A 27347-nucleotide genomic window follows, 5' to 3' on the forward strand; every position below is an offset into this window, starting at 1 on the left:
TAGGTCAAGCTCCCTTAATCTAGTATAACTTTGCTCCCACATGCCTCCTATGTACTATATTGGTAAGTGTGTGTAAGTGTGTGTGTGTGTGTGTTGGGGATTAAACCCAGACCTTTGTATGTGCTAGCTAGGCAAGCACCAGTGAGCTGCATTCTCACACATCCTCAGCCCCACCTTCATTTTTTGAAAGATAGCTTTGCTGGACCTGAATTTTTGATTGACAGGCTTGCCTTTGAGCTTTGACTACAATATCCTACTACCTGTGCCCTCAGTTGTTTCTGCTGAGAAGTCAACTATTAAGCTTTTTTACTTTTAAGTCAGAAAGTTTTTATTTAAGGAATTTCACATGTTGTGATTCTTCACTATACATCATAGTTCCTCTGAAGATGAAGTTCAAGATTTCTCCTCGAGGTAGCTCTTTTTAAAATAACTGATACTTAATCCACTTATCCTGTCAGCCCATAATTCTTTTGATTTGTTTTGTGGTACTGGGGTCTGAACTCAGAATATCTTCCTTGGTAGGCAGGTGCTTTATACTTGAGCCACGCCTCTAGCCCAGCCCACAATTCCTTATTAGGCTTCCTTTATCTCCACTTGAGATATAGCCATACTGATGACAACTTTGAAATTCCCCAGCTGAGATCTTTGGGATCTGATTTCTTCAAGCAGTTTATTTTTGGATTACTTTTAGGGGAGATGAATCTCTGGTTCTTAACTGATGACATCCCACTTCTCTAAACATCAGTGAGTTCAGATCATCTTAGTACAGATCTGTGGGATCTGCCAATACTGCATTTAAAAAAACACGAGCCACTCATAGTATTCAGGTTCCCTTATAAGTAACAAGTCATTTTCTGTTTGCTGCTTTTAAGATTTTCACTGTCTTAGATTTTCAGCGTTTTTACTATGCTGTGTCAGTTTGTGGGTCATTTACATTTGTCCTATTTGGATCCTGTTTGTTGCATTTCCTGGATGTGTAGGCTTTGTTTTTTATGGGATTGAGGTAGTTTTCAGCCATTATTTCTCTTGACTTACTTCTTCTCCTTTTGGAAGTTTCAGTTCCCTATGCTGATGTGCTTGACCATGCAGCATACTTCTCCAAAAGCTCTGCTCACTTCTCTTCATCCTTTTCTCTCTTTTGTGGCAGGGAATACTTTTGTGTGACTTGTTCCCCTGGGACACCTGGCCACACGGATGGCAAAGATTTGGCCCCAGTCTTGATTGAGGCACTGAAGTTTCTGAGGTCTTTTTCTAGACATCCCCACCTCATTTGGAGAATGGAACAAGCTTCCTTCTTGTGGTCCTTTGCCTGTTGCTGAACGTGTATCTCTCTGAGGACCCCTCAACCCTTGTAGCCTCCCTAGGAATTTGTCACATCTGCCTGTCAGCTTAAAGGTCTGGTTGTAGCTGTTTCCTTTGTGCAGTTCACTACAAGCATCTTAACTCCAGGAGCTACTCTTCCCAAGCAGAACCTGCAGCTTCTTTGAGACATTGAAAACATATTCTGATTTAAAATGGTTAAGTTCCATAACAGCTGCAGCTAGAACTGGGAAAGTCTCATAAATATACTACCTAATCAACTTAAAAGCAAATGCTTCAGACTGGAGGTGTGGCTCAAGTGTTAAAAGTGCCTGCTTTGGAAGCACAAAACACTGAGTTCAAACCCCAGTTCCACCAAAAAAAAAAAAGCAAATGCTTCTACAGGGACCTTCACCCTGAAGGTTGCATTCTTCTCTGTTCTGGCCGCCTGGGCTCTGTGGGCTGCATTTGCCCTAGCCAGGTGCTCTTTGTTGTAATAGTGTGCTGTAGTGACTGCTGTCTGACAGTTTTTCCCAGCCCAGGGAGGACTCTGGACAACTCCTTAGTTGCCACGTCCCCTCCAAAGGCCTAGGTCTGAGTGGGAATCTGGGCTCATTTTGTTGGCAGTGCATACATCTGTGCACACGTGTGCCTGTTGCAGGTCAAACATGTGTTGACATCAAGGACAATGTGGTGGATGAAGGATTCTACTTCACTCCCAAGGGGGACGACCCATGCCTGAGCTGCACCTGCCACGGAGGGGAACCCGAGATGTGTGTGGCTGCCCTCTGCGAGCGGCCCCAGGGCTGTCAGCAGTACCGTAAGGACCCTAAAGAATGCTGCAAGTTCATGTGTCTGGATCCAGGTAAGACTTTTTTTTGGGGGGCAGTTCAAAGGTGGGGGGAGGAGTTGAACAGGACTTCACACCTGCTAGGCAAGGCCATTTTTGCCTTGTGGGTTTTGGTTTTGTTTTTTTTGGGTTTTTTTTTGGTTTTGATTTTGTATTACTGGGGTTTGAATTCAGGGCCTGTGCTTACTAGGTATTCTACCAATTACACCACGCCCCCAGTTCTGCTTTAGTTATTTTATGCCCAGGCTGGTCTGGACTTTGAGCCTACTATTTATGCTTCCCTGAGTATCTGGGAATAATACACACATGCCACCACACCCAGCCATTGGTTGAGATGGGGGTGTCATGAACTTTTAGTGGTCTGGTGTTGAATCACAATCCTCCCAATCTCTGCCTCAAGTAGCTAAGATTACAGGCTGCACCCACCATACTGGGCCCAGGTGAAACTGACTCTTGCGGGTAGATAATGAGTTAACCTCCTCCTTCCGGGCCAGAAGCTAGACATCCTTTTGCTTCTTCTGTAGTGGGAATTTACAATCCCTCATTTTACGTGACACAGCAGCAATGATAGCACTTACAGAGCTGTCTCAGAGGCTTTTTTTTTTTTTTTTTTTTGGTGGTACTGGGTTTTAACTTAGTAAGCACACTACCACTTGAGCCATTCCACTATCCTGCTTTAGTTTTTGGATTTTTTCCTAACTCATTTCCCTTTTATTAAAGTCCATGTTACCATTACATGGCTTGACACTCAATAAAGGAAAATTTGTTCAAATAAGATAATATGTTATCATCAGCATTTCCAGTGTACAATCAAGTAGCAATATCAATAAATCTGTGGGAAGCCCATCTGTGGGGTTTTACACTTTGTCAAGACACAGTTCCTCTGGAGTGGAGATTCCCAGTTTGTTTAAAGTTAGTCTAAGTCCCTCGATGACATAGGGCTAGATTTCCTTATGAAGTCCTGCTTTGTCCTTAACAACTTTTAGGATGTGAACAGCACTAGCAAAATCATTTAACTGTCTTCAAGCCTGCAAAGCAGCATCAGTGATTTTGGGTTTTGGAACCAGATCATAGCCAACAAGAATGGTCACCCCTTTACACGATTCCCAGGCTCTATGTCTGGTTTGTTGAAGTATGTCACCCAGAGAGCATAGTGGCAGCGGGCTGGGGCCTGCTGAGTGCTGGAAGCCTCTAGGGACAGCCGGGCCACTGTTGCCACCGCTGCTGCCACCGCGCAGCAACTGAAGAGCAGCACCTAGCATCGCGGTGATAGTGACACACTGCCTGAGGCTGGAGAGAAGCTGGGTGTGAGCTCGTGGGCCTGCTTATGTTTCAAGTAGGGTCTCGCATTTGCCTGGGCCAGCCTGGATTTCAGTCCTATTTATACCTCCCTGGTAGCTGGGACCATACACACATGCCACTGTGCTCAGCTTATTGACCGATTTAGGATCTGGCTTTTGGCATGGGCTCATACTGCAGTCTTCTCCATCTCTGCCTCCTGAGCAGCTGGGATTACAGGTGTGAGTTGCTACACCGAGGATGAACTTGAATTTGACTGTGGCCAGTTGTTCACAAATCAATTGAAACTGCAAGCTTCAAACCCGTCTTTCTTCTCTCTTTTTAAGATTCAAGAGCTAGACTTGCAATTTATGCCTACATTTGAGTTCTTCCTCCTTGTATTACAGTGTGCTGTGGAAGGTAGTGACAGTTGTCCTTGCTTACAATCATTGATGTTTGCTGATAGAATATTCAAGGAAAAGAGTATTACCTTCAGTTTTAAGATAAAACTCCTCACCACTAGGTGGTGCTTTAAGGTGGATGCTACACAGGAATCTGCTTTCGAGATGACCATCCACCTCCTTCTACTTGCAACAAAAGAGCAGCAAGGGGCTGGGTGAATAGCTCAGTGGTAGAGCACTGAACTAGAACATGCAAGGCAGGCATCCTGTACCCAGCACTTTAAAAAAAAAAATGCTCATTAGCACTTACCAGGCACTCTGCCTAGCATGCATCATTGCCACACATCAGAGCCACTGGCAGCTCTGCATGGATTCAGGTCTCAAGTATGAATCAAAAGCATGAGTTTGCTTCTTTATTTGGTGCCACAGTGTGAGAATGATGTGGTAGGGATTTATGGAATCCCCTAGGCTCGTAAACGATGCAAAATAGCAGTGTAGGCAGGCACTACTCCAACCCCCAGGGGAAGAGAGGCTAGAACTCGAGTGTAGGGATACAACTGTGAGAACTATCCCTGAGTGAAATCATGCCTTGAGAGCTGCTGGGTGGGAGAGTAGAGCTATCCTTCAAAGCCTGTGTTTAAGACTGGCAGAAGTAGGCACTGGTGTATGTACCATCAGGTTTGTGCAGTTGACTGTAGTGAGTAAGCCGAGAGGCCATGCTTGCAGACAAGCCCACCAGGGGACAGGGAACTTGAGATCAGTCAGGAGGGCCCTTGGGCATCCCCCTTCCCACAGGGAAGACAATTTTCTGCTCACATAGGGTGCATCTGTACTGGGTCATGAAAAACTGATTGGACACTTAACAAGTTTCCTGTGCTTAGCCACATCACTCCAAACCTTGAGCTCAGTTACCGTCTCTGGGAGTCAAAGTCTGTCTCATCTGGGTTCCTGATTCTGTTTCTCAAGAATCTCCCAGTGCTTCCCTGCCACTCTGTTCAGGCTTTGTAAAAACGACTAGGTTATAGAGGATGCCCCATCTGTGACATATGTACCCTATTGAGCCTGCCCAGCCCCAGAGTGAGACCCAGGCCCAGAGCTGCTTCTGAGCACAGTCAGATCACCTTAGCCAGAACCTGCTCCACCTGTGCTATGGGTATGTCTCCATGGGCTCCTGACTTTCCCAGAGGCCTTCTCCTGAGAAGTACCAAGGATCAGGACTGCTACCAAAAGTGGAGACACTAAGCCAGTCACTGGAGGCTCACTCCTGTAATCCTAGCTACTTGGAAGGCTGAGACCAGGAGGTCTGCAGTTCAGCAGATCAAGGCCAGCCCATGCAAATAGTTTGCCAGACCCCACCTCCAAAAAGTAACCAGAGCAAAATGGACTAGAAGTATAATGTCTCAAGTAGCAGAGTGCCTGTTTTGCAAGCATGAAGACCTGAGTTCGAACACCAGTCCCACAAAAAAAAAAAAGATAGTAGGAATAGGGTCTCAAATATTATCTTCAGTGTCCCCTGAGACACAGCAAGAGTGTCTGCTCTTACCACTCTGTTCAGCGTTTACTTGAGGTAAAAACCATTTCAGAAGTAAAAGGAATGGAAAGGCATTCAGACCAGAAGGGTAGAAATGATTACTCTTTGCAGATGACATGACTAGAAAATCCCAGAGGATTTACAAGAAAGTCATGAGAACTACTATGTGTGTTTATCAAGGTCTTCAGATATAAAGTCAATATACAAAAATCTATACTACCTGTAAACAGTTGGAAATTGAAATTTTAAAGAAAAGTACCATTTACAATAGCACCAAAAACATGAAATTCTTAATTATAAATCTTACAAAAATCTGTATACATTGTATATGCTACAAATACAAAACACTGAGGAAAGAAAGAAATCAAAGGCTTAAATAAAGGAAAGATACACCATGTTCAGGTATCAGAACATTGTTTGATATCAAACAAACCTCAACATTGTTTGTAGATCAGTTCTCCCTAAATTATCAATCCTGACCAAAATTCCAGGTGTTTTTTGTAGGCATTGACAGCTGATTATAAAACTTATGTGGAATGGAAGAGGAATTTGAATAGCCCAGTTTTTACAAAGTTATAGGATTCATAATACCTAATTTACAAGTTATGGTAGAGCCTAGGTAATCAAAACAGAGTGATAGTGATGAAAAAGTAGAAATAAAAGTTGATGGAACAAAATAGTCGCACACTACCTGGTAAAGTGATATTTGACAAGGATGCAAAAGTAATTCAATGGAGAAAGGATAGTCTTTTAATAAGTGGTGCTGGAATAGTTGCATATCCATATGCAGAAAAAGAAAAAGGAAAAATTTTAAATTATCCTTCACCAAAGAATGTATATGATGACCATGAAACACCTGAAAAGGTGCTTAAAATTGGTCATTAAGGAAATATGTTAAATCTACATGGGGTGCCTTATAGAGAGACTTAAATAATAACACTGATAGCACCAAGTACTGGAGTGGAGCAGCCAGAACTCTTAACATCCACCCCCTCCTGCACTGGTGCTCTGAGGCAGCCCTGGTATCATAAGGCCCTGAGAGTGGCTGATTGGGTGCCCAGCTGTTGTGAATAGTGGAGCCCACATTGAGGTCCAGGTCGCTGACCTTTGATCCCTGCTGACCTTCACCTACCATATCTGATAGAGATTTTGAAACTGTCACCATGTAACCAAGCTCAGCACTCATCACTGAGCTCTTCATGCACTGGCTGGGTGGCCATCTGGAGATGTATTGGAATGATTCAGGCACCAGATTAAGGGTCAGGCTGGTGGACTTCAGGGCACCCTTAGTTCCAACAGCATCTACCCCAGCAGGACGTATCTTCTGTCTGGGAGTCCAGGGCCCCATGGAGGAAACAGCCGTGTTATGGGTCCCCTAGAACCTCTGGACTGGCCTCTGAGTTCTGGGACAGGCTCTCTTCTTTGTACCTTATTGCAAGTGACACTTCTCCTGGTCCTCATCATGGAGGGCCAGTTGTCCATGTGAGTTTATTTTAGAACCAATTATGAATTAGTCACTTCAGGGAGACATTTTTCTTAGGCATTTCCCTGGAAAATCTGAGCTGGCCACCAATTAACAGACATCTCACCAGCCCCTTGGGTCAGTGGACTTCTTCCCAGGGAAAGGAATGAAATTTTTGCCAGTAGAAGTCAGAAGACTCCAGAAAAGCAGCTAATTAGTGAGAGGATGTATCTTTTTCACATGTCCACTTCGCAAGTGTTGTCAGGAACAAATACAGCTTTTAGGAGATGGTTCCTGACCCTATAGGAAGAGGGCAGGAGCCAGATCTGGCCATCTATGTTGTTACGGAGTGAATTGGGCTGGCAAGAGAGTGATTTGAAGGCTCTGGGAGTCAGTCGCTCACACGTAAGTCGTGAAGTGTCTCTTCGGGACTGGCCTTTGGGAACCTGCTTGCCTGGGGACGTCACCAGGTGTTCCTGAAACTCAGTAGGGTCCCTGCCTATACAGGGTCCCTCTTCGAGGAGCTGACAGGCTCCTCCTCCTCCTGAAGCCTGTCATTCCGAAGGTCTTTATCTTCAGTCTGTGGAGGCAGGTATGCCTGGGCCACTTGCTGGTCTCATCTGTGCTTTCATGTGAGTCTCCAGTGTTGTTCAAGTTAAGAGCAAGTAGACATGCCCGTCACAGTGTAGGCACTTAGCCAGTCCAAGCCCCCTTCCTTCTCACCTGGTACCACACATTTCTCCCACCATCAACAGCTCATAGCCAACACCAGAGACCTCAGTGCGCCGTGCAGCAGGACAGGACAGGGGTCCACCTCCATAATATTGACATATTAGACCAGACATTGAGTGGTGGGCACATTAGGATGTCAGCACCCCTTGCCTCTATACACTAAATTCCAGTAGCACCTCCTCCCCAAGTGTGACCACCAAAAGGATGGAGGGACAGAGGGGGCCAAGAAAGGCTGAGGAAGGTGCTACAACTTGGACCTGTTGTTTCTTGGCTCCCAGCCAAGCAGGAGGTTAGTTTCATGGCTTTTTCCCCTGATATTCATCCAGCAAAGAGGTAGAGCCAGTGCTACCCCAATCCTCCTCCACCTGTGTGGATGTGCACAGAGTAGCTGGGTGTGGAAGGGTATCTCTGCATTATCGTGTGTAGTGAAGGCTAGCACTGCAGTCTCAAGTGTTCTTCTGTGTAGATTTGCCCAGGGCTGGTGTGCGATTGGACTGTGTGTTCATTGCCATGGCTTGTGAAGGATTGAGGACTTGTTCACAGCTGCAATGGAGGCCCATTTATGAACGCTATTGAAGTTGACTGTCCTTTGTGAGCCTTGTCCTTGGCAGTTGTTAGAGGCTCCTGTATGCAGCAGCAGCTTTCGTCCTCCCCCAAGTCCCTCAGTGAAATATCATAAATCCGAGTCCCAGACTTACCTGTGCTGTTGCTTCTCCCCATGTGTCACCACACCTGTCCCAGTCTTTGGCATTTCTTCCTTTGGATGCTATGGCACCTCCTCATGGATTCCCTGACCTCCACGCCCCTTCCCTGCAGCCTGTCCTCACTACACCTACCTTGGACCGAGCTCTGCAGGAGCACCGCTCCCACTCCCACTGCCCAGGGCTCCATCCAAAGAGACCCCGGCTTTCTGGGAAGGAGGCTGCCTGACCTCATCTTGGCTCCTTGCTGGTTCTGGAGCTCTAAACTTTAAAGAGCTGCAGGCCTCAGACAACAAGCGTCCTGGGAAGGCCTTCCCAACCCTGACCTGCCCTCCATCTTTCCCCTTGATCTTGCTTCCTTGTTTTGGGAACATAGGCATAACTGAAAATTATGTTCTAGGTCAAGTGTGTCTCACACCTGCATAAGTTCAGGGTGGCAGGGATGGCGCATCACGTCCTGTTGAACAAGGAGGGCATGGTGGGGCACAGCCTTGCCCCTGGGGAAGGACTTGTGGCTTCCACAGGAGTGTCACACCTCAGCTGCATCTGCACGCCCTGAACTGCTCATGCTTGATCTCCTAGAAATACCAGTCCCAGGACACAGTCTGCACTTCTTGTTCAATGACAGTTGGAGGGGTGTTTACACACAGCGACCATCTAATTCTCATAGCTTTCTAGAGGAAAATGCTGAGGTTCTCAGTGTGAATGAGCCAGGGTGGGGCCAGGCAGTGATAGTACCCCACAAATGGCTCCTCTGTGGAAACACTACTCCAGAAACATGTTCCCTTTTCTGCTTTCTGTGCTGTCACAGCACTCGACTTTGAGCTTTTTTTCGCCCTTTGTTCCTAAGAGGTTGTCAAGTACAGTGGTGTCCTCCATGCGAGCATCTCTTCCTGTGTGTTCCTGGAGATCGAACCCAGGGCCTCATGCATGCCAGCACTTGCACTACCACTGAGCCACACCAGCAGCCCTGCAAACTCCTTTTCCTATAGTGGCCAGTTTCCTTCCCCCTCCTCACAGATGGCAACAGCCTGTTCGACTCCATGGCCAGTGGGATGCGCCTGGTCGTCAGCTGCATCTCCTCCTTCCTCATCCTCTCACTGCTGCTTTTCATGGTACACCGACTGCGCCAGAGACGCCGGGAGCGCATTGAGTCTCTAATTGGAGCAAACTGTGAGTGTGCTGAACCCCAGCCCCCTCCAGGTCTACCCTATCCTGGGTTCTGTCCCTTCCAAGGTAGAGTCTGGGGTAAGATAAGGTGTAGCAGTTTCTTTGGTGAAAAAGTTAGGGAGGAAGGAGAGGCTGAGCCTGTCCCCACTAGTGGAAGTTGCAGGGGCCTCTGCCACATACCTGTTCCTGAGCTGAGCAAACCCTGGGGGAGGCAGAAACACAGGCAGGCATTTGAGGACCTATCCATGGGCTGAAAGTAGAGGCAAGCCTTCTGTCCTCTGAGCCTTAAAGCAGGAAGGACAACCCTGTTCATTCAGACAGTGATATCTCTTTTCAATGACCTGAGTTGTGAGTGTAGGCTACCTGCCAGGGGAGATGCCTCAAACAACAGTGGCCACACAAGGTGGCTGAATTCCTCAGCAGTGTATCAGGCCTGTCCAGAAGGCTCCTGTACAGTGTGAGGAGGGATGGGGGCAGGTGGTAACAGGTAAGAGTGACACTTGTGTGAGGAGCCACTGGTGCCTCTGATGGCACCTGGGCTGGGCTTGAAAGCCCCCTACTGTCACAGCCCTGGTTTCTCATCCATGACCCTCCTTCAGGCTCATGCAGCTCCAGGGTGGGAAGAACTCAAAGACCTTTGTGGGTTGGACATCTGGAAGAATGTTAGAGCTGGGGAGAATGTAGCAGTCCTAAAACTGGCGCTCGCAGTAAAGGGACAGGGCAGAGTAACAGGTTGCATGTGGGTGATGGGGTAAGGACACATTGGTGGAGGGAGCCAGGGACAGGCTCTTCTACCCAAGTTGGAGCTCTTGTGTGAAATGTGAGGTGTGTTTGACAAGTGGGAAACTGGTTATAGCAGTTTGGCGCTCAGGGATGGCAGGCTCAGTCTTAGGAGGGAGGCTCATGAGGCAGGCACTGTGCCTCCAAGTGACACAGCTCTGCTCCCATTTTTCACTATTGATGGCCCAGTGCACCACTTCAACCTTGGCCGGAGGATCCCTGGCTTTGACTACGGCCCAGATGGGTTTGGCACAGGCCTCACCCCACTGCATCTTTCTGATGACGGAGAAGGTGGGACTTTCCATTTCCACGACCCTCCACCTCCCTACACGGCTTACAAGTATCCAGATATCGACCAGCCTGATGACCCACCACCACCTTACGAGGCCTCCATCAATCCTGACAGTGTGTTCTACGACCCCGCAGGTACCTGCCCAGCCCAGGGAGAAGGAACATGGCATTGTCAAACCATTAGACATGCAGGGCCAAGACCACAGGTCTTCCTGAGCCCTAGAAGCCTGAGGACCTCTGTTTGTTTCTGGCCTCTCTCTGGTTTTCTTAGGACTACCTTTGCAGAAAGGGCTGGGTTACCCTCAGTATGTGGGACCCTCTCTTTCTTCACTCCCTCTTTTTTGTTTGTTTGTTTGTGGCACTGGGGTTTGAACTCAGTGCCTCACACTTATTAGGCAGGCACTCTTACTGCTTTCGCCACTCCACCAGCCCTTTTTTTGTGGTGGGTTTTTTCAAGATAGGATTTCTCAAGCTATTTGCCCAGGGCTATCTTCGAACCATGATCCTCCTGATCTTTGCCTCCTGAATAGCTAGGATTGTAGCTGTGAGCTACTGGCACCCAGCTCCTCCCTCACTCTTGTGAGCACCTGTTAGTAGCTGAGTACAGGCCCCCTCAGCCCAGCTCTTTTGAAACAGTCTGTAGTCAGGCAGTAGTAGTCATGGGACAGGAATAGCTGTGACCCAGATGTAGGAGCAAGTCACTTGGCTCTAAAGACACATATGCACATGTAGTAAGCTAAAGAGACTGCTGTCACTGTTCTGACAGTCCCTCGTCATGTCAGAAAGCAGCTCTGGGAGGTGGGCCAATTGCTTGAGTCTTTTTCCCATCTGATCCCGAAAGTTATTCCTCCTGGGACTGTGTAGCTGGGAAGGAACGTCCAGTGCGTATCCTTCCCCTCATTGCCTCCCTGTCACTGCCCCGGCATGCAGCGCAGGTGTCCTGTCCCCGTTTCCTGTGTTGTCTATCCTCCAAAACACCCATGCCTGAATAACACTGCAGCCCTGCATGCCAGCAGAGTGGGCATCTGAGGCTGGCACTGCTGTTTTGTGCAGGGATGCAGGAAAGACTTGGATTTGACCCCTGCCCTCAGCAGATTATCACAGACTGTTGTCAGAGAGGCCAGGATAGGGGATAGGAAGGATAGCTTAGTGGTGGAGTACTTGCCTAGCATGTTCCAGGTTCCAAATTGCATTCCTATCACCACAAAAAAGGGAGAGCCTGGGTAGGATGAGCTTCCTGGAGGGGCTGCCACTGGGGGACAGCAGGTCCCAGACACCAACCTGGGCTGGGCCAGACTGCTAGACAGGGCCAGGGAAGAGATGCAGCCCCAGGACCCCTTGCCACCAATTTTCAGGAGCAGTCCATAGTAATGGGCAGGCAAAATTTAGGAAGTTTGGATTGCCTCCTCCAAAGCTTCTCTTGGACCAGAACTTCCTGCCAAACCCCGTGTGCTTCTCAAGGCTGGCTGCTCCAATCCTGTCTCCTGTCCTCTCATTTTTCACAATCCTGTTGCAGCCCTGAGTGCTCTTCTGTTCTCCTGGGCCCAGTACCTCTCAGGATCACTTGCTCCCACCTTCCTGCTGAGCTGGTTCTGGCCCCTATTGAGTCTCTGGTGGTTTCTCTCTTGACTTTCATTTGTTCAAGTGATTGTCATTGCATCTTGTCCTCCACGAGGCAAGATGAAGCGATGTCTACTTTATTCACTCTGTGCCCTACACCTTGCATATACCAGATGCCAGCCATGAGGCAGCCAACCAAAGGGAGCAGCGGGCACAACAAGGCCCATGTGGGGAAGGCTCTCCCCCTAGACTCTGAGGTCCAGAGGTTCCCCCAGGACCTTCTCACTACCCAGCAGTGGTAGGAGTATTGAGGCAGGGATGTCCCCAGTCTGCCCAACCTCATTCCCTCGTTCCAGGCCCTCACTTGCCTCTGACACTTCTGTCTCTTGCAGATGACAATGCATTTGAGCCTGCAGAGGCCAGCCCGCCAATCCCAGGGGACGGAGGCATTGACGGTGCATTGCCCAGACACTTGGAGCAGTCTCTGCCTCCTGCGGAGGCCTCCTTGGCAGACCTTGAAGACTCTGCTGACAGCAGCAGTGCCCTGCTTGTGCCCTCTGATTCTAACCAGAGCGGGAGTGCCCCAGCTGCAGAGCCACCAACAGGGGGCAGCCTCCATATCCGTGGCTCCCTCAATACAGTGGTATAGACAGCCCAGCCTGCAGCCCCAATGGGCTGGGAGCACCTGTTTGCTGTTGAGAAAACACCGATCCCTGTAGGAAACTTGAAGGGGCCTTGCCACAGCCTGGACCCACTCCACTGCTGCACACCCACCAGTGGGTGTGTGTGTGTACATAGAGACTACAGACAGCTTCCCTCTGAGAGTGAGCACCTGCACCAAGTTTCCTTGAGGGCTTCACAAACATGCATAGCTTTGGGTCACTATCTTTTTTTTAAATGGCATTTCAGAGGAAGGTAATGGAAGGCACTGGCTGTGCTCAAACCAAACACATCTTGGGTGGGCTTGCTCACTGCAGTGTGCCACCTTAAGAAGCTTTTTGGCCAGTCATCAACTAATCACTGAACCCCTGGGTGGATGGAGTTTGGGGCTGCTGCAGTGTCCCCATGGCAGCTGCTCAGAGGCAGCAGGGGTACCTGCAGACTGTCAGTGTTGACACAGAAGGTCTGCTTCTAGGGAGATGGCCTTGAGGGTGCTGCACCAGCTGCTCTGGGGATGACTCCTCCAGGTCCAGCTGTAAGCACTGAGGTCCCTGGAGCCCTGAGAAGGGGGCCTGGAAGGAGGTAGAACTCAGTGCCCTCTTTCTGGCTGGGTTTTGTGAAACCTGGCTCTTTGACAAGAGACCCGAACCTGCCCCTCCCATCTCCATGGCATTGCTCTGCATGGCTCGCCCAGGAGGAGGCTCTGGACCTCCGCTGATTGTTGGGCTGAGCCAGCTCCTGTCTGTCACACTGGAGCCCTGGGCCCTGCCTCCTGTTGAATGGCCTCTGGGCCTGGTCTGCTCCCACCCCCAACTTATTTGTGCCATAAGGATTGTTTCTTTATGAGGAGGGGTGGCTGAAACAAGCATCCTGGGCTGCACCCATCTCCTGAAAGTCCACTTCTTGCACCATCGCCACCACTGAAGCTCAGTGCCTGGTGGCTGCATGCACAACCCTCCAACCCTCCCCAGCACTGGGTACAGGAGGCCTTTTGCCTGCTCTGAGCAGTGGCCTTGTCTCCTGACATGAGCCTTTAGCATTTCTGAGGTTTGGAGATTAAGCGGGTTCTGTGCGATTTTTAGCACATCCATATCTTTTCTACCTTGAATGTCTGGATCTTTTCTTTTGTGTGTGTCCATGTGTGTCCGTATGTGGCCAAATGTTCGCAGGTGGTGGTTCACAGGACCTGGGATGGGGCCCCACTGTCTTGTGACAGCCATTTCATTGTGGGCTGTACTGAGACAGCAGAGTCCAAGCCTCTGCCCTTGGCATAATCAGTGGAGCTGCGACCCTTGTCCCACTAAAGGAATGAGAAGAGCAACTGAGGCTTGTGGTTGGTTCTGTGTGCCTTGCAGCAACAGACCTCTGTGGACAGCCAAGTTCTAGTCATGTTCTCACTCTGGTTGGAAACCCATTTTCTCCTTCCCACACAGAAGGAGAATCTTGAGTTTCCTACAAACCTGACCTGCATCCCAGAGCTGGCTGGGGGTGTGAACTTTCTCATTGAACAGCTTGACCTACAAGCACCAGATGCTGCAGGCCGCTATTTCCTTAGAATCACATGACCCCAAGAGCCTCACATCCACTGCCAGGAACAGAGCAGGAAGGACACTGTGCCTCTGGTGTGTGCTGGATGCTGGGCAGCCAGGCTCCAGAGCAGAATCAAGAATCTGATTGGTGCCAATCAAAAGGGTCCTGAGGGCCACCCCAGGAGGGCTCCACAGAGCTCAGAAGGTCCCTCTAGGCCTCACAACCTGTGTACAGGGCAGGGCAGCAGGCACAAGGTGGGTGGGACTAGGAAGCGGCCTCTGGGGAGTAAAGGACTGTTGGGGCCAGTCAAGCATGTAGGAGGTGCTGAGGGATAGGGTGACTTGCTTCGAGACTAACCAGGGTTCTGTCCACTGTGCTCTCAGGTTGCCTGGTGACCTTCCCCTGGGGAGCATCAGGCCCCCCCCCAGGATACTCAGACCAAGCACCATAGCCCTCTGGCCACCAGCTTCCTGAGGCCTGGCAGAAGGTCTGCAGGCAGGGCCATTTGGCTGTTAAAAAGGGAGTTGGGGTCTGCCCATCTGTGGTCACCCTGCCATACCATCTGCCACCCTCTGCAAGATCTGATTGATGAAAATTCCCGAGGCCAGCATTTGCAGAGACTTATGTGCTTGTGCCCCTTGCCTGCCCCATACACTGGGCCCCAGAGGGACAGGCCAAGCTTCTCGGAGGCCCCCTCTCCCTGATTGCCTTGTCACTGTTTCTGAGAGACCAGGTGCCCTCCGACCTGCCTTGTGGAGGTGAATTTAATACTGTACATTGTCTTAATGCCTGTTTTTACGTTTTCCTTTCACTAAGGGTTTTAGTTTGGGTGTATTTTTCTTAAGATGCTGTGAGAACCATTTCATCCAAATGCCAAATAAACTTGTGTTCTGGAAGAGGTGTGGTTAGTCCTTGGTGTGACCCTGCCCCATAGCTGCCACTGATTGTGGAGGGAGTGGCTCCGGCATGGCCTTTCAGCAAGACTCTCTTAGGATTTGCAACCCTTGCAGGTGTCCAACAGAGGCGACTTTCCTGGGTGACCTGGGGCTGAGCCGGTTGGAGGGGGAGGGCTTCAGCTTCCCCCAGACCCTTTGGTAGGGTAATCCTTGGAAAAGGGGCATCAATAGGAAGGAAATGGTAGTCCTGTAGTGGGGTTGCTGGTCACAGGCTTACAGTGAAGCAAAGGTCCTCCCACACCCCCGTCTTGTTCTCCCTCAAGTCCTGAGCGCTGGGATCCAAGGTGGCCTCACCCTTTGAACTGACCTTTTTGCTGATGGCTTTGGCATGTCACTCCTAGTCCCCAACCCCCATTTCCTCTACTGTAAATGGGAATGACAATAGGACACACCCCCTCCTTGCAAGATGAAGGCCAGCCATTAGACTGACTTGTAGCCTATGTTGGTTTCCAGCCCTGGGATCGGGCGCCTGTCTAGTGAGTTCCCTTCCCTGGGGCCCTGCCTGAGTGCCACCCCCTTCGACCCTATCCAGGGCCCGCCCCATGATCCTACAGGACAGCCACGCCCCTAGCCCATCCCACTAATGAATATGTAGCAGCCTCACTTCAAGGTTCTTTGACACTTTCTTGTTCTCCCAAGCCACAGCCGCCAGCCACCTCCACACCATGTGGGTCCTGGGTTTCCTGCTCCCCTTCCTCCCAGTGCAGCTGGGGGTGCAGTCGATCTCAGAGGGTGAGCACTGCAACTCTGCCTATCCCATCTGGTCTCCAGTCTACCCAACCCTGTCCTCTCCACCACCCATTTGGTTCCACTGGTATGTGTGTGGGATGGGGTTTGTGGGGGGTAGGGAGAGTTTGGGAGGAGATACTTGAGGTTTCAGACAGGAGAGCAGGCTCTGAGCCAGACTCTCCTGGGCCAAGCCTGCTTCCTGTTCTTGGACCCTGGCTGGGATGGGACTTGAAGAGAGTCCATATAGCAGGTCTCTCAGCACTGTCCCCTGCCCACTGTCTGCAGGTGTCTGGTGCTACGACTCCCAGGACCCAAAGTGTGGTGAGAACAGTTACATAAGGCTGTGTTGGATCCGTCTGTGACCTGGAGATAGTAGAGAGGTTTATTTAAACTTGGCCACCACACTTCCGTGGTCTCTGCAGTTTCCTTGTGTTCCTGTAACTAAATGACACACATTTGTGTGATTGTTCCTCTGTGTGTGTCTGTGTCAGCTGTAATTCCCCAGTCCTGCTGGTATCTGCCTGTCACTGTGGAGGCCCACGTGCGTGCATGTAGTGGAGGTCCCAGTGTGGGTGTGCCAAATCCTCCACTCTTGTTTCTTGGTGGGGCAGTTGGCCTGCAAACTTGGTGGCTAGGTCAGATGCAGGTGAGGGGGGGAGCAGAGCCTGTAACTTGTCCAGTTGTGTGGAAGAACTTTCCCAAAGCTGCCTACTCTTTGGTGTGTGGGATCCACCCTCCCCTGTGCACCCCAAGGCTGCCTCCTTGACCACCCCTAGAGACCTCAGACCTTGTTTCCTCAGGCCCTACCTATTGGAAAGAGCTAGCCCCTGCCTGTGGGGGCCCAACCCAGTCTCCCATCAACATTGACCTTCACCTGGTCCAGCGGGATGCCACTCTAGGGCCCTTCATCTTTCAAGGCTACGACTCAGCACCTCCAGGCCCTTGGACCCTGGAAAATGACGGCCATACAGGTCAGCATCCTAGGACCAAGATCCCCACCCACCCCACCCCCCGCCAAACAGTAGCAGGAACTCAACAGCTTAAAGGAGCCCCCATGGGTACACAAGTGGCAGTTCACAGAAACAGGGATCAAGACACACACACACACACACACACACGAGCTGAGACTCCATACAGAGGTTAGGAACCACACAAATACAAGTCACTGATCTTCACAAATGGGCTAAAAAACTCTATGCAAGTATGGGATTTCCATAAGAATCAAAATACCCACAAAGCAGGAACACGCACAGTGGCCAACACACCTGTCCCCCATAGGTGTCAGGAGCCTCCCTACAAATAAAGACCAGCTACCACTCCTGAGGACCGAGTCAGGGCACACCCAGCAGTCAGGATCCCCTCAGCCCCCAAGATGCCTGGAGAACGCCCCACGACTACACAGCTGGAACAGGGCTGCCCTCACTTGCCTAGCTAGTGGGCAATTTCCACTGCAGGTGGTGATGAGTCCCAGGGAGAGGAAGAAACTGTCATGTGCTCCTCACCTTCAGTGCTACTCCGCATGGATGCTGGTCCACACAGCCACCTGGAGATTCAGGGAGCCGGTCTGCCCTTGCCTGCCTACCAACCTGTGCAGCTGCACTTCCACTGGGGGAGCCCCGGGCACCCAGGCTCCGAGCACAGCCTGGACAGGCAGCACCGGGCCATGGAGGTAGGCTCTGGCTATGGGTAGGGTGGCAGGAGTGGCCCATGGAGGTGAGGGAAGCAGGGAGAGGGAAGAGGGCATCTGAATGCCTTGTGAGGTCTGTGCCTCCCCAGATGCACATGGTCCACGTGAACACAAAGTACCAGAACATGGCGGAGGCACAATGTCACCCAGATGGCCTTGCAGTACTGGCTGTGCTGTTGGAGGTGAGGGAGGGGCTGTGTGACTCCAAAAAAGGGGTACAGTTTCCATAAAAGGATGTTGGGGAGCAGGGTGAAGGGAGCAGGGGAGTGTGTGGGTAGGGAGAAGTAGTTGTCAGTCTTCCACATACTCCCAGAGTTCTCACCTTTGGAGACCCCCACTCAGAGTCCCTGTCACTGGAATCCCCCTCTCCAGGAACAGGACCGTGACAACCTCAATTTCTCTGCCATTGTGTCGGACCTGAAAAATGTGTCTTCCCCTGGTGAGGAGTGGAGAGGTCACATTCGGGCTAGAGGTTGCCGGGGGTTGGAGGGCAACAGAGCACATGGAGAGAGGTTCCAGTCTCCTCTCCCCTCTCCTGACCAGGGGTCTCAGTGAATCTGACATCCACCTTTCCTCTGGCCTCGCTACTGCCTGGGGCCTCAGGGCTCTCACGCTACTATCGCTACTCTGGGTCACTGACCACCCCGGGCTGCGAACCTGTGGTGCTCTGGACGGTCTTTGAGAGCACCATACCCATCGGGCGTGAGCAGGTGAGGCCTCTGCCCCCACCCAGGGCCAGGCTGCCCTGCTTCCCTCAGCTTCAGCCCTTCAGCTCGTCCCCTCCCCATTTTAACTCATTTCCGCCTCACACCCTCAGGTAGCCCAGTTCCACACTGTGCCCCAGGCCAGGCTACCAGGTTTGCACACCGTGCCGCTCACCGATAATTTCCGCCCACAGCAGCCTCTTGGAGGGCGCAAGATCTCAGCATCACCAGGAGCCTCCATCAGCGCAGCAGCCCCACCCCACACCCCCACCCTGGGGGATTTGCATCAGGCTCTAACAGGCCTGGGGCTTAGCCTGTGGCTCTGGCAGGGTCCCTAGGAACCAGGCGTGATGCCCCCTCCTACAATAAACAATACACCTACCGACCTCGGTCCAATGTGACTAGGGAGGAAGTGGGCTGGCACATAACCAAGAGACCCCTAAGAGATCCTCCTCCATCCCACCCCAGACCTTCTTCCAGAATCCCCAGACCCACCCCCCAGATCCCTCTCAGAGGGAGAAAGGGTCCCTCACCCCCAGCCTACACTTCACATCTCTGTGCCCTGGTCAGATGGGAAAAGAAAAGCCAGCACATCTTAAAATGCCACCTTTAGCACGAGATGACACATTTTATTTAAAAACTGAGCTGGGTAACCAATTTAGGGATACTGTGCTCAGGTAAATGATAATCCTAGAGAAGTTCACCAGGCCAGGGGGTGAAATATTGTTCAGTTCCAGGCTTTGGTACTGGCTGGGCTGGGTTGCTGGATCCTGGTGACAGAGCTGGGTGGTGAAGTCCTACCCCTGTGACCTAAGGGAAGTTAGTTTGCAAAGTCTTGAGAGCAAGGTGACACTTTCTAGAAAGATGCTGGTGTCCAGGCAACCACGGGAAGGCTAAATGAAGGGGTAAAGTGTCCTTCTTGTCACTGAGACCTAGGGATACTGACTAGAGAGACTGGACAGGTGAGACTGTCCAGTGAGCGGGGTAAAGTGGACTGCCAGTAAAGTGATGGTGGTTAATCAGGCCGCTGTCTGGTTAATGCCATGTGGGAACTGGATTTATGTATTGGGACAGCAGTTCCCTCAGTGACACTGTGTCTCAGCCACCCACTTGTCCATGGCATCTGTTGCATAGTGTGTGGATGACTTTTCCAGCGTAAGCAGGCCCTGCTTCCTCCCTAGGACCTTTAAAGAAAAAACAAACTGCTATCAGCAGCCCCAGGGACTTCAGCTGAAGACCCCCTGGACCTGCCTGCTGTCCTGCTGGCAGGACCCTGACCCTGATCTCCCCCCCCCAAGACAAAAGGGGCTCTATCCGCTCTCTCAGGTCCAGACTTAAGTCTCTAGAAGTGATCACCCGATCACCCCAGTCTCCGATCCTGGGCAATTCCCAGTCTCTGTCGCCCACCCTCCAAATGCTGGAGCCTTGGCTGGTGTCGCCTAGGGGACTCATCTCATTTCGAACTGCGTCCATTTGCCCCCTCCAGGGGATACCAGAGCCCCGCCAGCTAGCGGCTCCTTCCACACCTCGTCCTGGGCGGCCCTCGGTGCGAACGCCCTCAATCTCCGCCACCTTGTGGGGCTCCTGGCGGCACCGGAGTTTTCTTGGGGTTCTTCCGGGCCGGGACTCGGTTCGCACCGCCGTCTGCAGGAGCATCAGGAATGTCGTCTGCGGGTCTCGAGGCTGCCATCAAAGCGTTGACGGTGCCTAGCGCCCTCAGCAGGGCGGGGCCTCGGGGCGCAGCGCGGGGAACCGCACGGGGCTCGCGGCGGGCGGGGGGGGGCGGCGGCGGCGGCGGCGGCGGCGGCGGCGGCGGCGGCGGCGGCGGCGGCGGCAGCAGAGCGCGCAGCGCGTCCAGCTCGGCCCGCAGCTCCGCGCGCAGCGCCTCGAGCCCCGCACCCAGCTCGGCGCGCACGGCCGCCAGGCCCTCCTGCAGCCGCCGATCGCTCACCTCCAGGACGCCCGCGGGGTAGGTGGCCCCGCCACGCGGCTCCCCGCACACGGAGCACACCGAGCCGCTGCCACGCGCTTCCGTCCCCTCTCCGGGCCCCGCCGCCCCGGCCCCCGCGCGCTCCACCAGCCGCAGCAGCTGCGGGGCCTCTGCCCGTGCCGCCGCCGCCGCCCGGAGCTGGCCCCGCAGGCGAGCCAGGCGGCCTGGGGCGCGGCCGTCTTCGGGGACAGCCCCGTTGGGCTGTGACCCGGCGGCCCGCCGGCGGCCCGCGCCTCGCCGCAGTGCCTCGCTGGCGCCGTACGCGCTGCGCGCCTGAGCCCACGAGCGCCCGGACTCCGCCGCCATCCACGCTGCCACCGCCACTACCACCACCACCAGCGCTGGGCCTGGCGCGGAGTCCCAGTCTGCAGCCTAGCGACCGCCCCGAGCGACGCCTTTATGGAGACGGCCCCTGGGATGGCTCTGGGAACGACCAAGGACCTCGGGGAATCCCGCCTGGGGCCTGGGAGGCTGGGGTTCCAGGGGGCCCTGGGAGGTCGGTGCCAAGCAGGCACGGGTGTGTGGGACTTGCCCATGGGGACACTGCTGTTGGTTGAGTCCCGGGTGGGTCCCCATATGAGGCTTGGACTGGCTTTCTGCAGAGGTGACAGGACATGGAGCAACAGCTGCAAATGCTGAGGCACTGCCAGCTCACATCCTCTACTGGAAGCTGCTGTCTTCATCGCAGTCGGGGGCGGGAGAGGGGATGGGACATGGTCATGGACCCCCACAGACCTCCTCAAAGGCTCAGGGCCACCTCCTCCATGGGGGGGATGGAATCCAGAATCTCCTGCGTACTAAGCAACTTCTAAACTACACGCCCAGCCCAGGCTACTTTTATGTCCTCACGGTGTCCCCTACTGTCTACACAGCTGCAGAATTTCATCTTTGTCCTTGGTACCTCCAAGCTCCTGCCCCTGCATTCGACCTCTTTAGAGTCTTCGTTCTGGAAAGTGCCTCAGCCCTCACTAAAACTGCAGAAATCCCAGCCCATCTCACACTGTATCTGGCCACATCTTTTTTAACTTGTTCTAACTCAGTAACCTTTAGCCCTCTGGGCTTTTGCATAGGTAAATGGTTCCCACTCATCCCAGACGGGCAGAAAAACCTTCTTTGCCACCCGATCTCACAGCAGGTAACTGAAGCCCCTCTCCCCAGGACCCTTCACACCCTTTTTTGGGGAAGGGGAGTCTTGCTGTTCTTACCCAGAATGACTTCATACGCCTAGACTCCAGTGATCATCTCACCTCAGCCTCCCATGTAGGTGATTCCCCAGTGCTTGGCTCACAGCCAATTTTTTATTTTTTTATTTATTTGGTGGGACTTTTTTTTTTTTTTTTGTGGTACTGAAGTTTAAACTCAGGGCCTACACCTTGAACTACTCCACCAGCTCCCTTTTTGTGTGTCTGTGTGTGATGGCTTTTTTGTTTTGCTTTGTTTTCCGAGATAGGATCTCACAAAACTGTTTGCCCCAGATGGCTTCAAACAGTGATCTTCTTGATTTCTGCCTCCTGAGTAGCTAGGATTAGCCACCAGCACTCAGCAGGGCTGGGGTTTGAACTCGGGTCTTTCTTTCACGTTTGCAAAGCAGGCACTCTACCGCTTGAGCCACACTTCCAGTCCATTTTGCTTTGGTTGTTTTAGAAATGGGGGTCTCGTGAGCTATTTACCCAGACTGACCTCCAACTGCAATTCTCTTGAGCTCAGCTTCCCAAGTAGCTAGGATTACAGGTGTGAGTCACCAGTACCTGGCCTCAAAGTCAATTTTTAAATGGCTTTTCCCCCAGGAGCCCCTGAACCCAAGGCTGGGTCACATTCTCCTGGATGCAATCTGCCCCAGGACCAGGTCCTAGGTGTTGAAATACGCTGATTGTTGGATGAAGGAGCACATGGATGAATGGGCGGGGCTGGTCTCGCTTTTACAATAGAGAACTCAGGGGGGAGGAGCCAGGCTAGGCTCTTTCATCTGGTCTACCTCCTCAGCCTGGCATCGGGACTCATGGCTGTCCCTGCATCTCTTTTACCTTCTGTGCAGCTCTTCACCAGTGCACCCCTGTTCATTCCTGCCTTGGTGCCTTTGCACGTGCCCCGCTGCCTGTGGGCCCCTCTACAGGGCAGCATCTCCCCATCAGGCATGTTGTTCTCCCTGCACCCCAGGGGCTAGTTAGGACTCTGGGTGGTCTGGGCCTTGGGGCCTCCCCTACCAAATTGTGAGAAGGGGGAGCCTGGATCCAGCAGGGCTGAAAGGGGAGACAGCAACCTTTGTCCCCAGGATGCACAGAAGCTGGCCTGTCTGCAGCTCTGTGCGGGTCTGCATGTGTGGAGACAAAGGAACGCTGTCCACCCTGTAGCCACTGTAGAGAGTCCCCATGTTCCCTCTAGTTCACTCATTCACGTGTTCATTCACTGAAGCCTGTCTCTCTGGAAGGTGCACGAGGGGAGGTAAGAATTTGGCACTCTGTCAACCTCTCAGAATCTCCCCCATTCCCGCTCAGTCACCTGCTCCCCCTGGGACTTCCAGCACCTGGCTTTGCTCGTCCCTAGAGCCTCGTTAACCACACTCCCACACCAACCCCAGTAATTCAAATGCTGCTTACTAAAAAAGCCTTGGATTCCCTCCCCAGGCCTACTGGAGACAGGCTATGTGACCGAGGGTCTCTAAGCCAAGTACGCACCTGTGAAATGCAGGAGAACCCTAAGATCCCAGGGCGGGTGGCAAGGAGACTAAGAGGGAGGGGGAAGGTGCAGGGAAACTGCAGGCTTGCCAACCGGTTTTGCTGTGTCTGACTAAGGACAGGCTGGGGCAGGTAGAGGCTGAACCTTTGCAGCGAGCTCAGACTGGGGCTACAGATGTGGAGCCCAGGACATGTGCAGAGGATGGTGCAGGAAGGAGCGAGCGTAGAGTGGTAGGGAGTCCTGGGACCTCGATGATCCTCAGGTGGGCTGCCCAGGTGTTTGTAAGGGGTAAACAGGCACACGTATCACATGACCTTGAGCCCCCAAGCTCAAGTGCAATGAGGACCAAGAAGTAGGTGGAGGATTCCTGGCCCGGGTTTAATCGGATGCTGAGGTCTGGAGGTGCAGGATGGGGTGGAGAGAGAGATGGGCCTTGCCTAGGCTAGCTGGGCAGTGCAGAGGTGTAGCCCTGAAGAAGGGTAGGACAGGAGGCAGGGGCAGAGCTGAAGGGGTAGGGGGTGAGGAGGAAGAAAGCAGATCTGCCCTCTGCCCCAGTGCAGGGCCAGACTCTGTGGGGGTGGGGAGGTGGGCAGCAGGCAGTCCCCAACCTGGCCCCTGGCTCCATCTCTGTACATTCAGGCAGGACCTCCCTCTAGGTCAATGTGCTTTTTATTAACTCGCTAACAACGTGGAGGGGGTGGGTGTTGCGAGGAAGCCTTGGAGCTCCAGACAGTGGTCTAGATGGGCCAATCTCTCTGTGTGACAACTGTTGTCACTATTGCCTCTGTTGCTGTTAAACCCAGGCAGCCAACAGAGACAGGAGGATTTATTTCCCTGAATCAGAGAGCAATTGGGAGCCAGCAGAGCATTCAACCATGTTTGAGGGGTCTCTGGGAACCTTCCAGAAGAGGGCAGCTGCAAGAATCTGACTGACCAGAAAGGGGGAGGGGAGCAGCAGGTGTGACAACAGCTTTACAGTTCTCAAGGGAGTATCTGGAATGTACAGACCCCCCAGGTGCGTCCAACCCCCAGACCCTGTCTTCTGCAGGTGTCTGACCATCGGGTTCCCCCAGCACAGCTCTGGGGGAGGCAGAGGAGGTAGAGATGCAAACAAGGGTCCCTGAAGCTGGTGGAGCATTAGGTCTTGGCCTGGCTTCAAGGGGCTATGTAGGGCGTGGCACACCAAGGGAAGGCCTGAGGGATCTCTGTGCATGTCTTAGAACTGCTTCTAGAAGGTGGTGGAGAACTCCAGAGGACCCCTGGGGAGGCGGAGTAGAGGTCAGACATGGCAGGTATGTCTGATCTCTCCAGAGGATCCAATCACCATCAGGGTTCTGGGTTCAGAGGCTTCACTCAGATCTCTGATGCCCTAAAACCAGAGTTTTGGACCCCAAACCCGAATTCCTGGGCTTCCACATGTCAGGTCCAGCCACTTGCCCTCTGTATGCCAAATGAAAGTAGATTTTTACACCACCTGGGACCCACCATGGGAAGAGGCAGAGTAAGCTCTCAGCCCATCTTTGGGGTACAGATATGAGCTGTAGGTTTAGACAGACAAAGAATTAGGACAGGGGACAAAAGGTACGCATAGTTAAACAGTCCCAGTCACAGCTGTGTTCCAGTGGTCAAGAGGAGCCGGGTTGGCCATTATCTCAGTCCAAGGGTTCCCAGAAGGGTTCTGGAAAAGACGTTATCGCTGGTACCACTTGAGGGGAGCAATCTGGTTCCCATGAGATGATCACTCCTGATCCAGGGTGCAGCCTCATCATTACAGGTGAGTGTCCTCATTTGGGGGGTGGTCTGTCCTGCAAGTCTTCACTGTTCCTTAGGGGAAGTTTCAGTCCCTTGTCACAAAGATGAGATCAATCATTCCTGTCCTTCCTCGATTCCAAGGTGGCTTTAGGAGAGAATGGCTCAGAGCAAAGACCAACAGGTGCAAAATGGAGACAGATGCCAGACTTTTCTCCTGTGTTTAGTTAATTCGTGGATCCAAGTAAGGAGTTTTCAACAAAAGCAGTTTAAGCACCTCTTACAGCCCTATCACCTGGCCTCAATTTCCCTACCTGTCAGGGTATTACAGGAAGAACTAAGGGTCCCATCAGTTTCCCAGTTTCCATATAAGTCACAGGAACTCTTTTTTCTTTTTCCCATGTCTCCCCATTCACAATACAGACCAGGCACAGGGTCTGGGCCAAGGTGCATACGGGGCAGGTTTACTTTGCTTTCTCTTTCTATACAGTCAATGTTAAGAACACAGCCTGTGGTTAGCTCCAGGTGGCACTTGAGGTCCAAATGAAAAGCATTTCAAGGGGTCTCACAAAAAGGGGAGTCTCACAAGGTAGCAGTTTAGCAAGGTTTTTGGTTTTGTTTTTGTTTTTGGTGGCACTGAAGTTTGAACTCAGGACCTCATGCTTGCTAGGCAGGCACTCTTACTGTTAACAACAATGGTGCAGTCTGTGATCAGAAGACTTCCAAATTCTTTGTGTCCCACGTGGAAGAATCCATGGCAGGACACGTGGGTACACATGGAGTTTATTAAAAATTAGGGAAGGGAACTACAAAAGGGAGCATGGTGGGCACAGATGGAAGGCAGAAACAGAGCATGCTTCTCTTTTCCAGGTGCCTTTGAAACTTATGCTGACCTATGGGAAGGAAGAACCTGGTGATTCCCATCCAATAATCAATTAGTGGGGAGGGCATGGGCCCAGGCCAGCTGAGGTGGTCAGAACTATCCCTGAGCCAGGGTGTGGGCAACCTACACACATCTGCCTCATTACACCTGGAGCCATACCACCAGCCTTTTTTTTTGAGCTAGAGTCTCCAGGGTTGGCTTGGAACCATGATCCTCCTGATCGCTGCCTCCTGAGTAGCTGGGATTATAGATATGACTCACTAGTGCCCAGCTAGCAAGGATTTATTTTAAGATAAAGTAGGGAGAAATAGGAAAAGGACAGAGAAACATTTCCTGCACTTTACACACAGGAAATGGGAGTGAAGATTCAAAAGAGTGGCTCTATCTGGGGTCATTGTACTTTCTGAGCTGGGGGATTGCATGGAGGTATCCAGCAAGCTGTGATCATTAGAGACAGTGGTTCAGGGTGAGTGTGTTACCCCAAACAGGGCCAAGGTGGAACTTGTTATATTCCAAAGCATGCAGATGTGGTTCAGGCTCACCCAAAACATGACTTCCGCTTTGAAGGGTGGACAGCAAGAGGTTCACATGTTCCCCAAAGATGGCAATTAGCCAGGGAGAAATGCCTCCTTTCCTTCCCAAGAAACACCTGTTTATGCCAAAATCTTTATGCCAAAACATATTCCTCCCACTAGCAATTAAAAAAAACCCTATAAAACCTGCATCCAACTCCTACTTGGGGGACAACAGTTTCTGGGTCCCACTGAGTGACCCCATGTGGCCTTTCCTTTCTCTTTTCTGCAAATAAAACTTTTCTGACCTTTGCTGTTCTAGTCCGCCTTTGATTTCCAGCTAAGAGCAGAACGAGGACACCACCCAAAATTGCCAGCGCATTAGTTTGTCAGACATACTCCTTTAATCTTTCTTTGCCCATCCAAAGAGTTTGCAGTTTTTTAACATCTCAAGGAGAGGCAGATTCAACCTTTTAGGCTCTTATAACCTAACAAGAGGAGAAGGTGATGGGAACTTGCTGCTCTGATTTTTTAGTTTTTACTTCCTGGTTTGTTTTAATTTCTGAGTCTGGCTCTTTTAATATTATTTTTAATTTCCCTGTCACCTCATTTATCTATTCTGCCTCAAGAGCTCTGGATGAGTCTACAGTGGTCAGGACATTGTGAGAGCAGCAGAGGTTCGAGGGTGTGTGTGGCCATATGACAGCAAGTGACAACTTCCCAGACTCCTGGGCCACAAGTGGACCTCAGTCATGGAAGAAATGACTTGTCAGAGAGAAATGACTTGCTCCAATGTCTTACTGCAGGGTCCAGGGCTTCCTGTGTGTGTTGAACTTGAAACACACCTTGTCCCCAAATGCCCCTGGGTCCTGGAACTGTTCCCTGGTCTGCCTACAAAGGTCCTCCCTGGAACAGTCCTGGGGCAGGTGGCAGGGGGTAACTCATTACCCGGTAATGACCTTTTCTGACCTCTTAATGAGCTCATTACCTGGTAATGACTTTGTTTGCCTGGGCCTGGCGTCAGCAGCCTCACCCACACCCCCAGGAATACCTGGCCTGTGGTGGCTCTGACCAGTCTAGATTGTCCCCGCATGTGCGTGGGGCCTAGCCCAACTCCCAGAGGGACAGTCTTGGGTTCCTGACTATCCCCTCTCAACTGCATAACTGGCCCTTACCCACTGTGACTCGCTCTCCCACCAGACAGGGACAGAGATCC

At 51.9% G+C, this 27347-nt stretch overlaps 3 protein-coding genes and 1 non-coding gene across 9 annotated transcripts in view; 2 read left to right on the forward strand and 2 right to left on the reverse strand.

The window, feature by feature from the left end:
• Positions 1–15141, forward strand: part of Dgcr2 (DiGeorge syndrome critical region gene 2) — a 74518-nt gene extending 59377 nt beyond the window's left edge. For all 4 annotated transcript variants that reach the window (XM_020160714.2, XM_020160715.2, XM_074060664.1 and 1 more), the window contains 4 exons: positions 1961–2164; positions 9275–9427; positions 10394–10630; positions 12448–15141. In XM_020160714.2, coding sequence (XP_020016303.2) covers positions 1961–2164; positions 9275–9427; positions 10394–10630; positions 12448–12704 — 851 coding nt within the window. In that variant the 3' untranslated portion in view covers positions 12705–15141. The remainder of the gene's footprint in view (positions 1–1960; positions 2165–9274; positions 9428–10393; positions 10631–12447) is intronic.
• Positions 15142–15291: 150 nt separating this feature from the next.
• On the forward strand, positions 15292–18945 carry LOC109684311 (carbonic anhydrase 15-like). 3 transcript variants are annotated; one of them, XM_074060668.1, is made up of 8 exons: positions 15292–15933; positions 16216–16251; positions 16731–16901; positions 17385–17599; positions 17707–17799; positions 17990–18056; positions 18161–18327; positions 18435–18945. In XM_074060668.1, the coding sequence occupies exons 1-8, from the start codon at positions 15867–15869 to the stop codon at positions 18657–18659; spliced, it is 1041 nt and encodes a 346-aa protein (XP_073916769.1). In that variant the 5' UTR covers positions 15292–15866; the 3' UTR covers positions 18660–18945. The 3 variants fall into 3 exon arrangements, with proteins under 3 accessions (XP_073916769.1, XP_073916771.1, XP_073916770.1); XM_074060670.1 differs by having other exon boundaries at positions 18516–18945; XM_074060669.1 differs by having other exon boundaries at positions 17439–17599.
• A 421-nt stretch (positions 18946–19366) lies between these two features.
• On the reverse strand, positions 19367–21110 carry LOC141418786 (protein FAM246B-like). Its single transcript, XM_074060671.1, has 2 exons — positions 19848–21110; positions 19367–19505 (listed from the first exon to the last, which is right to left on the reverse strand). The coding sequence occupies exon 1, from the start codon at positions 20615–20617 to the stop codon at positions 19880–19882; it is 738 nt and encodes a 245-aa protein (XP_073916772.1). The 5' UTR covers positions 20618–21110; the 3' UTR covers positions 19367–19505; positions 19848–19879.
• A 4024-nt stretch (positions 21111–25134) lies between these two features.
• On the reverse strand, positions 25135–25267 carry LOC141419109 (small nucleolar RNA SNORA51). The gene has a single exon (XR_012443773.1). It is a non-coding gene; the product is annotated as a small nucleolar RNA SNORA51 (small nucleolar RNA).
• Positions 25268–27347: the final 2080 nt, after the last annotated feature.

Source organism: Castor canadensis, chromosome 18 (assembly GCF_047511655.1).
Source record: "Castor canadensis chromosome 18, mCasCan1.hap1v2, whole genome shotgun sequence".
NCBI lineage: Eukaryota > Metazoa > Chordata > Mammalia > Rodentia > Castoridae > Castor > Castor canadensis.

Bases quoted from the DNA above. Each gene is read 5' to 3' on its own strand.
- LOC109684311 (XM_074060668.1), top strand. From the start codon at position 15,867: ATGTGGGTCCTGGGTTTCCTGCTCCCCTTCCTCCCAGTGCAGCTGGGG. The intron at 16,902-17,384 runs GTCAGCATCCTA...TTTCCACTGCAG, and splicing joins GGAAAATGACGGCCATACAG to GTGGTGATGAGTCCCAGGGA. The intron at 18,057-18,160 runs GTGAGGAGTGGA...TCTCCTGACCAG, and splicing joins GAAAAATGTGTCTTCCCCTG to GGGTCTCAGTGAATCTGACA.
- LOC141418786 (XM_074060671.1), bottom strand. From the start codon at position 20,617: ATGGCGGCGGAGTCCGGGCGCTCGTGGGCTCAGGCGCGCAGCGCGTAC.